The sequence below is a fragment of the Austrofundulus limnaeus genome, unplaced genomic scaffold (genome assembly GCF_001266775.1).
Source record: "Austrofundulus limnaeus strain Quisiro unplaced genomic scaffold, Austrofundulus_limnaeus-1.0 Scaffold19, whole genome shotgun sequence".
Lineage (NCBI taxonomy): Eukaryota > Metazoa > Chordata > Actinopteri > Cyprinodontiformes > Rivulidae > Austrofundulus > Austrofundulus limnaeus.
This window is the reverse complement of record NW_013952421.1, coordinates 282,407-296,589: the sequence shown is the minus strand read 5'-3', so window position 1 is coordinate 296,589 and position 14,183 is coordinate 282,407. Positions and strand designations below refer to the sequence as shown.

The 14,183-nt window shown below is 39.7% G+C and overlaps 1 protein-coding gene across 3 annotated transcripts in view; it reads left to right on the top strand.

Annotated features, from left to right (window-relative positions):
- The window catches only part of sema3d (sema domain, immunoglobulin domain (Ig), short basic domain, secreted, (semaphorin) 3D), a 32,395-nt gene that overhangs the window by 4,808 nt on the left and 13,404 nt on the right, over positions 1 to 14,183 (top strand). For 2 of the 3 annotated variants that reach the window (XM_014003454.1, XM_014003452.1), the window contains exons 2-8: positions 1,768 to 2,019; positions 6,693 to 6,853; positions 9,695 to 9,757; positions 9,908 to 10,027; positions 10,112 to 10,205; positions 10,652 to 10,780; positions 12,456 to 12,592. In XM_014003454.1, coding sequence (XP_013858908.1) covers positions 1,812 to 2,019; positions 6,693 to 6,853; positions 9,695 to 9,757; positions 9,908 to 10,027; positions 10,112 to 10,205; positions 10,652 to 10,780; positions 12,456 to 12,592 — 912 coding nt within the window. In that variant the 5' untranslated portion in view covers positions 1,768 to 1,811. The remainder of the gene's footprint in view (positions 1 to 1,767; positions 2,020 to 6,692; positions 6,854 to 9,694; positions 9,758 to 9,907; positions 10,028 to 10,111; positions 10,206 to 10,651; positions 10,781 to 12,455; positions 12,593 to 14,183) is intronic. The other variant, XM_014003453.1, reaches the window with a different exon arrangement.

Here is a 14,183-nt window from a genome sequence, read left to right as displayed (position 1 = left end):
CCCCCCCCCCCCCCCCCCCCCCCGTCCCGCACCGCGTGCCGGCCATGCTGCCAAAGACAACAGGGGCTCAAGTCGCCAGGAAACAGAGGTGTTAGCTTAACCCACATGCTACAAACTGTTTCTCTTCCATCACCTCTCCTTCACCTTCTTTTTCACTGTTCAGCTTTGTCCTTTATGATATTCTGCTTTATAGTTTTTCCCACCACTGCAATTGTCATTCTTTTCTCCAAAGATGAACATTCTTTAAGAGCACATTTCCTACTATGTTTTGTGGGACGTGTCTCGCAGAAAGTGGCTGCACATGCCCGTGCAGCCGAGAAATGTGAGCACTCGAGCCAATAATAGAGATACATGACTCAAATGCTTCTCACTTGGGTGAAATCATGTCACCGCTGTCCTCCAGACACTGCAGGCAGGATAAGCCTAGCCAGAGGCACTATCACCGTCACTCACAAAGTGCAAATACCACATGGATTAAAACCTTTTGACTTCCTGGCTCTCTTTGCCCATGGCTCATCCATCACACAGAGAGCTCCATATCTGTATTTCTATCCTTGAAGGTGTGAAGGTGCCTCAATTTGTCATCTTAAATAAACAGCAGTCTGTTTATCAGGGTCTAATCCTCTTGGTTTTGAAGTTGGGGCGGGGAGTGGGGGGGTGTCTTGGTGAGCTCACTCTATCTACAATGGAGTTAAGCTTTAAATACCAGATGACAAACCTGGGCAGGGTAAATAAATGTGCCCCCCAAAAAAGATCTAGTGTCGACTTCTGTTTGATTGTGTTATAAAGGTTTGCATTAGTGTGCACTAGTATATGTTCTGAACGCCATTGTAAGTGATTTACAATGTGCTGCATACAGAATGGCATCAACTTAAATGGCAGATGTGCAACTTTTATTGATTTTATGCACTGCTCTTCTGGCAGGCAGCGTGTTTGGCTTCAGAACCTGAGATAAGTGCGAGTGTGTGCGCCTCATCTACATCCGATCAATTAATTCAGTTTGACACTGTTTACACTGTCATTTGACAAGTTGATTTGTGTTATCTGCGGTGGGTGAGGAGGAGAAGTAATGAGGGCAGCTGTAAGGTCAAAGGAGGAGGCTTTTTTATGCATTGATACATTTCTTCACCAATTGTCTGGTTAATTAGTAACTAAATGGTTTCAGAAACTACAAAAAGGCAGGTATTAAAAACCCTGTGATACTGAGTGGAACTTGAAAAAATACACTTTACTGGATATTTTCTGGCATTTTTTGTTGTAACCATCCCCCCTCAATATCTTCGTCCTACAGCTCTCTTTGAGTCGTCAAATTTTAAACAAGACACGGCTCATGCAGTACAAAGGAAGAAGTGACAGGGTCACTGGCCACACGGTGAAACTAATGCGTTTAACAAAGAGTTAAATAAGATATTCCTGTGAAAAGGAAGCAGGGGAAGAGATAGAAACTGAAAGAGGAATGACCAGAGGCAAGGTGGTAAAAAGTGTCTGTTTGGTTAGTTTGACCTTTGTTTCGGGCAAACACATTTGCAACATCACAAAAGGAAAGCTAGCGACCGGCAACAGCTGATGCAAGAGAAGCGAAAGAAAGAAGGCATGCCTGCAGGGCTCCATGGTGAAACAGCTGAATGCTCCCAACAGTTACAAGTGTTCACATCCTCTGTAAAATTAGATGAGAGTGCACACACCCTCATGCATACTCACATGTGATTGCTCCACCCTTGCTTAACATTTTTTTTTTTTCCACTCTGGTCTTTTCCCCTCCACCAGGATTGAGAGAAGAGTGAAAACGTAACAAGGACACTGAACACATCATGAAGAAAGAAGACGCTGGTAATCAGAGATGGAATAGAGCTGGGGTTCTGGTCCGCTTGTCTGGCAGTGATTACAGCAGTAAAAGAAGGAGGACTTGGGTTCAATCTCATCCGTTGGTCCCATTAGTGGGACTGATTTTGTTGGCCTGCCTTCCCTTTGGAGCGAGCATCAAACAGAGTGTCCCCAGGGTCAAACTCAGCTACAAAGGTAAGAACTGAAATACTGATAAATGGTAGTTTCAGTGTTAAAACAAATTTCATTTAATAATAAAAAGTTTATACAAAAGCTAAGATCATTTGTAGGGATTTAAAATTTGACATTCACAATGAGGTTTTTCATTTTCTCTGTCATTCTTCTTGTTTATGTCTGTCTTTCTCTTCCCTTATATTTTTTGTAGTTTGTGCACAGCGACAAAAGAAACCAGGGCAGTCATACATTTACAATTAACACTATTTAAGACATTGCTGTGTAGCCAAGTGCAACATTTAAGGGAGACATATCACGCAAAATCCACTTTTTTTTTAGCTGTGCAGAAAATGTGAATTTAGTCTCCCTCTGTGATCTGTTTTCTCTATTTTCCATTATGTTTTCTGAACTAATATGTCACATAATTTGTGACAGCACTTCTAAATAAGGTCTGGACTTACCAACCACAATTTGATCATCTTCATTGTCCTCTGGGTCAGACTCTGGCTCTAACATGTAAGGCTGGATGGACAAGCCTTGTTGATTATATATTTTAATAAATTTGTAAATAAAACATTTCTATGCCACTATATAGTTGTATCTCTGCTATCAAACTAGACTGGGTCAGTCTGGAAGCTGGAGGGGGCACATTTGGATTTAAAGAGACAGCCTCAAAATGAGTTGATCTGAGACTCATCTCAGAAAAGGGGTGAAAGAGGGGCTTGTGGAGTTACAATAAGGAGGAATTCAGACCAAAGCATTGCAGTTCCTCTTTATATAGACCCCAACTTAATGATTAAATCAGAAAAAGAAGGATTTAAGAGCATGATATGTCTCCTTTAAGATTCATTAACATATCCATTATCCCACATCATAACTTCATGTTTGGCACTTAAGTTTTTTACGATTACCTTTTGTCAAGCATGAATGCGATCTTTTAATCCGCTCAAAAAGTAAATCTTTATTATGCTAGCCCTAAGTCATTTTTTTACTACAGCCAAAATAACTAAATACAAATGTTTGCTTTTGAGCCAGCACTTTGTTGCTGTGTTTATGGGGCCACGGTAGCTTGGTGGTCAGTTCTGCGGTCTTGTAATCCTGAGGCTCCTGGTTTGAGCCCAGATTGTGTTAAAGGAAAACAACAATATTGTTGCTATGTTACATGTTCATAATCTTGGTGCACTGAAGACAGTCGTTCAGTCTTCTGCATGAACATTATATCTGTGCTTTCTGTCTGTGTGTTTAGCTCCACATGATCTAAGTCTGTTTGCTTTGTGCATCCAGGGAAACCATAATTATTCTGCCCTTAAAACCCACTCTGAGCTGCAGTGCAAACTTTACATCAAAGCCTCTGTGTCTCCTGCACTGTGTGGACCACAAGAAACCACACAAATGAACTTCAGTCTTGCTCCATAAAACTGAATCCCCCACTGTGACCTAAAAGTAAACTCCATCTGACTTCAGGCTCTAAAGGCTCCTTTTTAGCTTCCAAGGCTCAGTGTGGCTGGAAAAAGATGTACACATGTGTTCTTAGTGTCCAACATAAATACATTCAAGTAGCTGCAAGAGTAATGGCTGCAAGGGACAGTGTTTACTCAGCACTTAGGATAGCATTTAACTCTGCAGTGTGTCTCAGTTCATGTTGTTTCCAATTCACATTTGATTACTTTCTAACCAGGCCACATGTGCATTTAAGCTGTATTTTTTCCTGCTCTGCCATCATATCGTTTTTGGATCTGACAATAAAAGTGGCGGACATTTAGTGTTTAGTCACGCAAATGATGATCTTGCCATAAAATGTTTACCCATAGACCCCTGAGCAAAAGCCACACAGCCACATCCCTTTTTGGTCCTCTCAACCCAGATGACTGTGGTTTTAAAGAAATCCATCCAGAGTGAATCTTGAACTCAGGGCTCCCATTATACACATATGTCATCATCATCATCATCATCTCTTCAGTGCTTTAAAGCAACACCACCCAGCACAGATCACTCTTCAAACCTCACATCACAGCACACCCCCCCCCCCCCCGCAAAAGCACCGTCTCAGTGAGTGAAGGGTGAAGTGATCAAAGTGAAATCATCCCTGTTTGAGTGAGCACCTTCAAAACAAGAGGCTTCATGAACTTTACCCGGAAAATCCCGTGTTGAAGGATGAGCTTCATCCAGCGTCAGAGTGAAGAACTGCGTCTGTCTTCTGATGAAAAGGAAGGGCATTTAATATTCTTGTGGCCAAATCTAATTTATTGGACTACAGTGTCTGATTAGTCTGCTGCCTTTGTTGTTTGTGTGTGTGACCAAAACCGTGAAGTAAATGCAACTTATCCCCGTGTGGCCTGTGTTACTCAAGCTATGGCTCCACTTAGTTTTAACTCTGTTTGTAAATAGTTGCTACTTAACTTACATGGATTTATGGAATGTGTTCTGTCACTTTCTGACATTTGAAACTGGCTGTCACGTCACTCTCTACATGAATCATAAACAGAACATTTTGCACTGGATGTTGATGGCAAAAACTTGGATTGTAACAAATACAAAACAGCCGCATTTCAGCGGGTCTAAATGCCAGACACAGGAATGCTTCTCCTAAATAAAATACTGCTTTATGTCAGGGTGTTGCCTTAGCTCATATGGGAGATTCCTACTCATGCTGCTGATGAAACTCTGGCCTGCAGTTTCCAAAGAGCAAACATCATAAAACATTCACATCTCAACACTATATTAGTGATAGAGATGACTGTGTTGTGCCAAAGATAGTATTTGTGATCATAAGTTGATTGCTAGCTTATTCTTTAACAAACAGAAAACTAAAAGTGTGGACATTTCCATCCCATGTAATTTTCCAGAGACTGATAGCCATAAAAGGGTTTTTGAATATATTTATTAAAAAGGGAAAGGATTATTTAAAATGCAACAAGATGGTAAAATTGTTGTATATCAGCCATACAGGTTTCTAAATATTCATCATTGACTTAAAAGCACCAGTTGTAAAGACAATCAAAAATCTTTGATGATGTTGACGACTCTCCTCTTCGAAGAGATGTGAGGATCACAATGTATGGCAGCAACAGCCAAAAAGACTGTTTCATTGGACTCATAGTGCTGTGTGTTTACAGAACAGATTACTGTTAGCAAGAGTCTAGAGGACCTAATCTCTTTCTGGGAGAGTTTAAGTCTACTGGGGGCAATGATGTGTGTGTAGGAGTGAGCAATAGCAGCATGTGGGGTTTCTATATTTGAAAGCTTGTGCATAGGAGGGGGTTTTAGGCAGGGCTGCATGGTGTGAGGGGGGTCCCAGAAGTTCAAATATTGAAGGTTGCTAACCTCTCCAATCCTTCACACCGAGAGGGTAATCACAATGTCAATCCTTTCAGAGTGACTCCCACAGGACTCCCCAGTTTCGAGTCAGTGTTTACTCAAGGCATGTTGCTATACTGGTGTACTGAAAAGAGCCTGGTGATGGAAAAGATTTCCTCAGATCAGGGAGATCAAGGACACAGGGCTGAGCTGAGAAAGTAGCTGTGCTCAGCTTTCAGAAACCTTTCTTTAATATGAGCCATAGACACGTAGACTCCAACACCATCAGTTAAAACAAGCCATATATGTTTTTACCAGTCTCTGTATGGTACATGTAAAGTGCACGTCGGGAGCCAACTACCACCATGTGATGGTTGAGCAACAGGCATCCCACGTGCCCTCATCAGGATCTAATCTCATATTGCCCCTGGCAAACACTTCAACCACAGCGCATGTTCACGATGATGCTCACTCAACTGCAAATGAGGACTATGTGGGTAAGTAGAGCAACAGCGAGTATAAATAAACAAATTCCTGAAACCTCTGCTTTTAAACAGTTGCTTTTGAGTCGTGAGATGACATATTCTGAGATGTTATTGCAAGATAAAGTTCCAACGAATGTGTCACAGTTTGTGGAGGACTGAACCCAAGAATGCAGGCTGACACAAGAAAAGCAAATAAAACTAGCAATTTATTTAATAAAAAGCAAAAGGCTGATGTAGCAACAAAATAAAAAAAAATACATTAACTGAGGAGTAATCGTAAGGTGAATTGGATATGACATGAAGCACAACAAAGCTTTCCTGCACACGAAGTGAAAACTGAAAGACTAAATAGACGGGGGCTAATGAGGAAATGGGAGACACCTGGCTTAATAACAACAGAGAACAGGTGTAAGTGGGCAGGGTAGAGTGAAGGGTGTCTAAAAGTCTGGTTGAGGTGAAAGAAACAGAGAATGGCAGGAAACACAGGAAGCAATAGAACAAACTGAACACAAAGCAAACACAGAAGCCCATTGTAAAAAATAATAATAATAATAATAATAATAATGACGAACCCCAAACAGAAAACCAAACAAAGAAACACAGTGAACATGACGTAATGTACTGTCCAAATAAATCCTCCTGTCTTTTCTCCAAAAGCATACATACTGTAGCTGAGGTGTTTTAAAAACAGATGATTAAGTAACTTCAAGTCAAGCAAAGACTGATTGTTTTTTTTTTCCTGATTAGGCAACCTTTTACTTGTCTGGAAAGAACAAGTTTGACAGTGTGAACCTACTGAAATATATACTGTAACTCAATTCTAGATGGTGCATTTTTTTTTACATGCAAGCTGCGTGCCTACAAAGAATTTTAATCTCTTTGTTTGTTTTTATTTCTCTTGTTGTTGAGCAGAACTGCAGCAGGCTGGTAGCGTGTCGTTGTTTTCGTGCCCGGCAGACGGCCTACTCGCTCACTCGCTGCTGTTGGATGAAGAGAGAGGGCGCCTTTTGTTGGGAGCCAGGGATCACGTCTACCTGCTTGACCCCAACAATCTAAGCAAAGCCCCCAGAAAGGTATAGATACAAATGCAACAATTATGTAGATATAGGAGAGAGAATGACACAAACTAGCAGGGGAGAGAGAGCTGATACTAAAAGAGCTCTTAGGTTTGGATCTATTTAGGTCCTTTGCTCTATTGGAGAAGCTTAGGTAATCTCTAATTATTAGATATTATAAATAAGCTTTAAGGGTCAGTGCACAAATTGGGAGAAAGATAATTTTGCAAAAAAAGACTCCTTCATAGGCAAGTTGCGATAAGCAATAAATTAATTAATTGCATGATAAATTCAAATGAGGTGGATAATTTTCATTTGCCTTCTTGTTTGTTTTCTTTGTTTCTCCCTCCTTTCTACTCCATTGTGTAGGAAGGAGTGAACTCTCACACCAGGTAATTTCCAGGCGCATGGTCTCGTAACCTCTGTAGCATGAGAGCCCCGTCAATAGGCATTTAGCTAGAGGAACAATTTCGGTTTTCAGACACTTTCTTTCAGCTGGTGATGCCTCAGAACGCCCTCAGGGCACCATGCCAAATCTTGGCTTTGCAGAGAGTTGTTGTTTTTTTTTTTTTTTGCACCACATTTTGCAAACTTACGTAAACTTTGTAAGCAGTATGTGTGACCAAAATTATTATTATTTTATGAAGCCAGAAGAAGACACATAATAAATTTTGTCAGGTTGGACAAAGTTAGGTGGCAATGTTACAGCTTTATAAGCTATTGTGTTGTTTTCACAAACTCTGCTTCTGGTCCATCGGTATTAATGTGCATTTTGTAAATTTCCATAAATTTTGTAAGTGGTGCCCGTGTGACCACAGTTATTTTATGAAGCCAGAGGAAGCATATACAGAATAAATTGTGCCAGCTTATATGAAGGAGTTGAGAAATGACTGCACAGCTTCAGCAGTTGTTGTTGTGTGTTGTTTTCACAACCTCCTTTCCAGGTCAGTTCGTAACTTTCTTCTATGTGCATAAATTTTGTAAAAGTACGCAACCTTAAAAGGCAGGGCAGAGGGGTAATTTGGAGGTAGGTGGTATCATTATATTAGTTTAAAGTGGTCTCAAAATGATATTATCATTTATTGCAATAATTTCTAAGACAATTTATCATCCAGCAAAATTTGGCCTAGTCATCCATGCACTTCACGTCACTTACTGCTCAGATTAGACTTATGCTTGGAGCCACTTTAGACATCCCAACATCAGTTTTTCACAACAATTTAGAATGGAACCTAATCTTAGGACACTTACTCTCCTGCCATTAAGTGTGGTGACGTAAGTTATTTCTTCTATTAGCATGTAGCTGTAAGGCACTTAGGTGTGTTTTGTTTTAGTGAAGGACTCACCTTTCAGTCAGCAGCAGTCTGAATCTGTCTGTCTGCTAAGGTCAGGGTCATCATGTTGGAGGGCACACGCACGCACACACACAATTGCAAACATAAACATTCGCAGAGACCATTACACACAAACACATGCTTTTTGAATGGTGCCACATGCTAACATTTGTGGATGTGAGTATGTGTTTATGCAGCTGAGGTTGATCCATCAGTGGGAAGACTGTTTATTTGATCTTTATCAAGTTGTTTTAACTGATAGTCTCACTCTTGGAGTCTCTGGGGTAGTCAATATCGATGTCAGGAAAAAAAAATGCTCTGAAACCTTTAGGGCCAGCCTGGACAGTGAACGACTGTAAACCTGGTGTTTACAAGAAAATACTTACCTGGAATGGGAACCACAGCCACTAAGAAAACATAGCATTCCAGGTGTTTCCATGATTTTCTGGAGAATGCCGCTTGGCTGTAAACTTTTAAGGACACTTTTGGAACATAATCATATGCTTGGTCACATGTCATATTGTAGCAGTATTTTCTGTATGAGTTCCTTAACTATAAATATGGTGATAGCACTCCTTGGTAGGATTTAGCAGAAAGAACACACTAAGCAGATAAGCCTGTTATAACACATGTATGATCATGGCACAGCACATTATAGGAACAAGGAATAAGTGCTCCCTCTTGTACCAGCATCTAAAATGTGACTTTATTGTGACTGCATAAGTTTGCACCCAGTAGAGCAGGGGTTCTCAAACCTTTTGGGTCTGGGGACCCCTTACAAGGGTGAAACATTTCCAGGGACCCCCTTTTAAACCCCTTGCTGTTTTAAAATAATTTACTGTCATTTTACCTCCTAAATGCCATGGAAATATTATCTTTTGTTTGGTTTAGTATGCTTGTTTTACAAGCGTATTTTTCTCCATATGCATTTAAAAAAAAAATAAAAGTCAAATGAACAATTTATTTAACATTTTTGAGGACCCCCAAGAAATGACTCGCAGACCCCTGGGGGTCCTGGGACCCCAGTTTGAGAACCTCTGCAGTAGAGGACCCCTGTTGCACAACCTTCTTGTTCTTATTACTTTTTTTTTTGACCACTGCTTTTTCTGTAGGCAAAAATATCTAAAAGAAAGAAATATCTATTGAACTTGGCTGTTGGTTCCAAATCTGAGGTGTCTGCTTTTGTTATAAGCCTTTAAAAGCCACTAAAACATCTTCTGAAGAATCTTGTTTTGCACTCCTGCTAATATCAGGTCAGAAGGTCAAAAGATTATTCAGGAGTAACCTTTTAATAAAATATATATGATCTTACTTTTGCAAACTCCTTTTAGATCCTATCTGTGCTTATATTTTTGCAACTTAAACACGATCATTTTTCATTAAACACAAATGAAACAATTACCAGTTTCTTTGTTGATAAAGGTATACACATTTCAAACGTGAGAGGATTTTATTCTGAGGCTTATGTTTTGCTTTTTGGATCTATTGTGATGCATGAAACATAAACTAATTTGTATGTTAACAGATCTATTGGCCTGCTCCAAGGGACAAAGTTGAAACATGCAAACTGGCTGGCAAAAATGTGAGTGTAAGTACTTCTAGGGAAAAATGGGTTGAGTTGTAGGATGCTGAGTAATTTGGCCTGTCAACTTGCCATGTGTGGTGTCACAGACATCCTGTTTGTCATACTGTTGTTCATCCTTGTTTTGTTCTGTTTCTCTGTCCTTGCTTGTTCCAGTTGGAATGTGCCAATTTTATTCGAGTCCTCCACAATTACAATCGAACGCATGTCTATGCCTGTGGGACAGGCGCCTTTCACCCCATCTGTGCTTTCATAGAACTCACTGGCCACAGACAGGTAAAGCACAAATGAGTGAATAGCAGCTGGAAAAATTAGGTCAGGATTTGACACCTTTAAAATTGATGCTTCTATAATCCACAGGATGGTGCATTTCAGCTACTGTCTAACACAGTCGAATCTGGCAGGTTGAAATGTCCTTTTGATCCCTTGCAGCCATTCACCTCAGTCATGACAGGTAAGATAACGGTGATGATAAAATTGATCAATTAGACAGAATCGTAATGCTGCAAATCACCATCTTAGGGACGTAAAGGTTTTCTTGAAAAAAAAAGTTGTTATTGAAAATTTGCATTCGTGTATTTGTTTTCCAAAAACTCCTTCCCAGCAGTTTTGGCACATAAATTAGTAGACAAGCTGACAGTTCACAGGGAACAACAAATTAATTTGGCAGACAATCACAAGCATGTGTTTTAAAGTGCCTCTGCCATATGTTGCTAATTCTGTCTGCATATTTGGATTCACTGAGGTCAAGAACCCTGACAAATGCAGATTCAAGCAAACCATAAAGTATAAGATTTTATAATAATGATAAATGCAGAATAGAACAGTAGAAATAAGAGAACGTTCCCGTTATAAAAATACTGTCTGCTTATCTGTGATAAATACCAAACATCCTTTCAGATCAGCACCTATACGTGGGGACATCTTCAGACTTCCTGGGAAAAGACACTGCGTTCACACGCTCTCTGGGGCCTCCACCTGACCAGCACTACATACGCACAGACATCTCTGAAGACTACTGGATCAATGGTAAACACAATCTCGCCCATACACACATTATCAGGCTGAGTGCACTCAAAAGTTGTTATTACTTGTTTCACAAAACGTCCAGCCTCTCTGCTGATACAAAGGGGCTGTTTGTGCCGTTGGGATGGTTATTGGCATTCCAGAGGGAAGAAAACAGTCCACTTATTCATTTCGCTAGAACTTTTATATGAATGCCATTGCTGAACAGGGACCACACCTACCGGGGAATTTACAGTGTTCCACAAAGTTCCCAGTCCTGCAACCCCATGCATGCACACACACACACAAGCATGCACAGGCACCCCCATGCAAGGAGCCCCCTTTGCATGCATCTTTAGTCTCAAGTGTTTTACAACACTGACGGGCTGTTGAGTATCAACAGTTGTCTCCAGCATTTAAATCCTTGCACATGGTCTTCACATTTCACAACTACATGGTCAGAGATGTTTGGAGTAATTTTGTCTGTCTCTGTGTCTCTCAGTAAGTGTAAACATTGAGTGTCGGTGGAGGGCAGTCAAACAGCACATCATATCCTCCAGTGTCTCTTTTCCTGTGAGCCTGTGGAACATCTTTTGAGTGCTGCATGACTAAGAATGACCTTCTGTCGAGTGTGTTAGCAGCAGTTTATTAAGCTGTTCCAGTTGGAGCAATAACCCTCTGGTGTTTGGCTCGGCTTTTAGAGCTTGAGCTAATGTTGACGTAATGTCACTGCAACTTTTAGGCTGTTGGACTCGTTCTCTCCTGAACTGGGATATTGTTGGGACACAAATTTTACTGTTTAACACGTGTTCTTCATTTTAGCACCATAATACAATAAATAAAGCATATAATGAATGACGAAGTGACAGGTTTTTATACAAAACAATACAACTTCATTTATAAAGTACTTTAAAAACAACACCATTGGCCAAAGAACTGTACATCAATAAAAAAGTTAAAATATACCAAAATTAGAGACTCATAGTTTTTAAAAAACAAGAATAAAAACTACACAATGTAATAAAAAAACACACAAAAACAGTTAACCACAAAACCATAAAAGCAATAAGAACACTAAAAGCCAAAATCTCAAACTGAATAAAAACATGTTTTATATAATCTGTTTAATCTGCAAAGGCAACTTGATCCACAGTTTAGGGGCAGCGACTGAGAGCGTCTCCTCTCGTCCTACTCTTTGTCTCGGTGACGACTTTGTCAAGTGACAACTGCATACATGGCAACCCCTTTGGACATTTTCCCGTATCAGGAATACGTAATTTTCACAAAAAATCGGAAGCACCATCATTCAAGGAGGGAAGGATGAGGAGGAAGTGAAATTATTTCCTTACAGACTGCCAAACAAGGAAATTTGAAGGAAAGTTTTTGAAAAAAATCTGTAAGATTGCCCTATATGTCTGTATGAAATCAAAATGGGAGAAAATATGTGTAATTTAAGGACAATCTGTACAATTAGGAACATAAATGACTGGTTCATCCCAATTTAAAGTGCATTGCAATAATCTGAATGAGTCAAAATAAAAGCATTGCTCACTGGTTGTAAAAGAAGCAATGACTCGTAAATAATAACATTCTAACTATGGTGTAGTGTCAAAGCAACTCAGATTCCAGTTCATGGTAAAACCCATTATTGGACTTTTTTTTAAATACTTTTCCTCTTTTGTTCCCTCTGTGTCTTCAGAGGCCAGGTTTATTTCTGCTCATCCCATTGCTGACACGTACAATCTGGATGACGATAAGATATACTTTTTCTTCCGCGAGGTGTCGTGGGAGGGCAACGATAAGAGCATCCTGTCCCGAGTGGCTCGTGTGTGTAAGGTGAGATATTACACAAGGAACGTGTGGACAGTACAGAGGAATGAAATGGAAGGGAAAGAAAGGGGGTGGATGGTTGCCGACACTCAGATTGTGTAAAGAAAAGCAAGAGTCTGCCATGTTAGGTAACCTTATATCATGACAGATGACTTCGGCCGCTGAGGCCTTTAGCCTTCACTGAACAAGAACAAAAACATCCTTATATTAAAGATTCACTGCCACAAAAATGTTACTAAACTCCAAATTTAGGTTGATATTAAAACACAATTTCTTAATTGGTAACTTTTAGTTCCTTACTAATTGTGAAGGATATCACATTTTTTATGATAATGTTATGGTTCCTAATAAATTATTTTTGACAGTTTTCTCAAAAAGCTGTAGGCTTAGATGGGCACAAAAGCAAAAGAGATTTACAGTTGAGGATCCTTAGTATGCCGCACAGTGTGCCATTAATCACCCCAAATAGACCTATCTGACACAGCAGCTTGTAGTTAGCCTTCAGAAATTTATTGCTGAATTCCTTAAGAAAAGCTTTCAATGTGTTTATGACTTGGGAGTAAGCTGCAAGGCAGACTGGGAAGACATTTCTCTTAATTACAGCCCTGTTTTTTGCTTTTTTTTTTTTGTTGCTACCATCTCTTTCTATTGTGCAAATTGTATTTTCACTCTCACTTTTCTCATTGTTGTGTGCGCTTCTCCCTCTTTGTGACAAGGCTTAGCTGAGTGCTCTTAAGATCAATTCTTTTTGAAGATTGGCATCATTTGAAGCGTCGTCTCGTAAGTGCTTACATCTTTGTAGGGATCTCTAAAACACTCGAGTGTGTTTTCGAGTGTATTGACCCCAAACAGCCTTCGCTCCGATAATAAATGGGCTAACTTTAACAAACTGGTTCTCTTAAGTTGTTCATGCACTACATGAAGCAACACTCGAATGCTCTTATAATAGCTATGTCAAAGATCACAATTCAAAACAGCAATTCATGTGCTGAGGTAAAACATGGATTGTTATGCGGAAATCTCACTTAATCTTTGAACTTTTTTCAAACAAGCTTTAGTTTCCTTTGTTCCTTTTCTTATTTCCATGCGTTCCTTTCACTCTGTAATTTTCCTTTTCATCTATCTATCTGTCTATCTATCTATCTATCTATCTGTGGCATTGTTTTCCTCATTGCATGACATCATCACCAGTTTTTATGAATTTATTTTCTCATGTGTATGCCAGCAGAAGTTTGACAGACAAGTTTACTTACATGCTTCTGTTTGGCCACTGCAATTTACCAAGAGATTTGTTTGAATATTCCACATGCCCCAATCCCGGTGTTGTATACTAGAGTCTAATTGCTAGAAACTTAATAATTCATCTCTGTAACTATGAATAATTTAAACAACAATACTTTAAATGGAGAAGGAGGAGTTTTGTATTATCTTCCTTCTCAATGTTAAAAAAGTGTATACTTCAATGTTGTCTGTGGCAAAGTGTTTATTGAACTCTGGAAGTACAGGTCACTTTAGGAAACTCCTCTGTAGTCTAATCACATAAATGGGAGATGCAGTTTGCTCTGCCTGATTTTGAAACCACCCCCTGCTGCAGGTT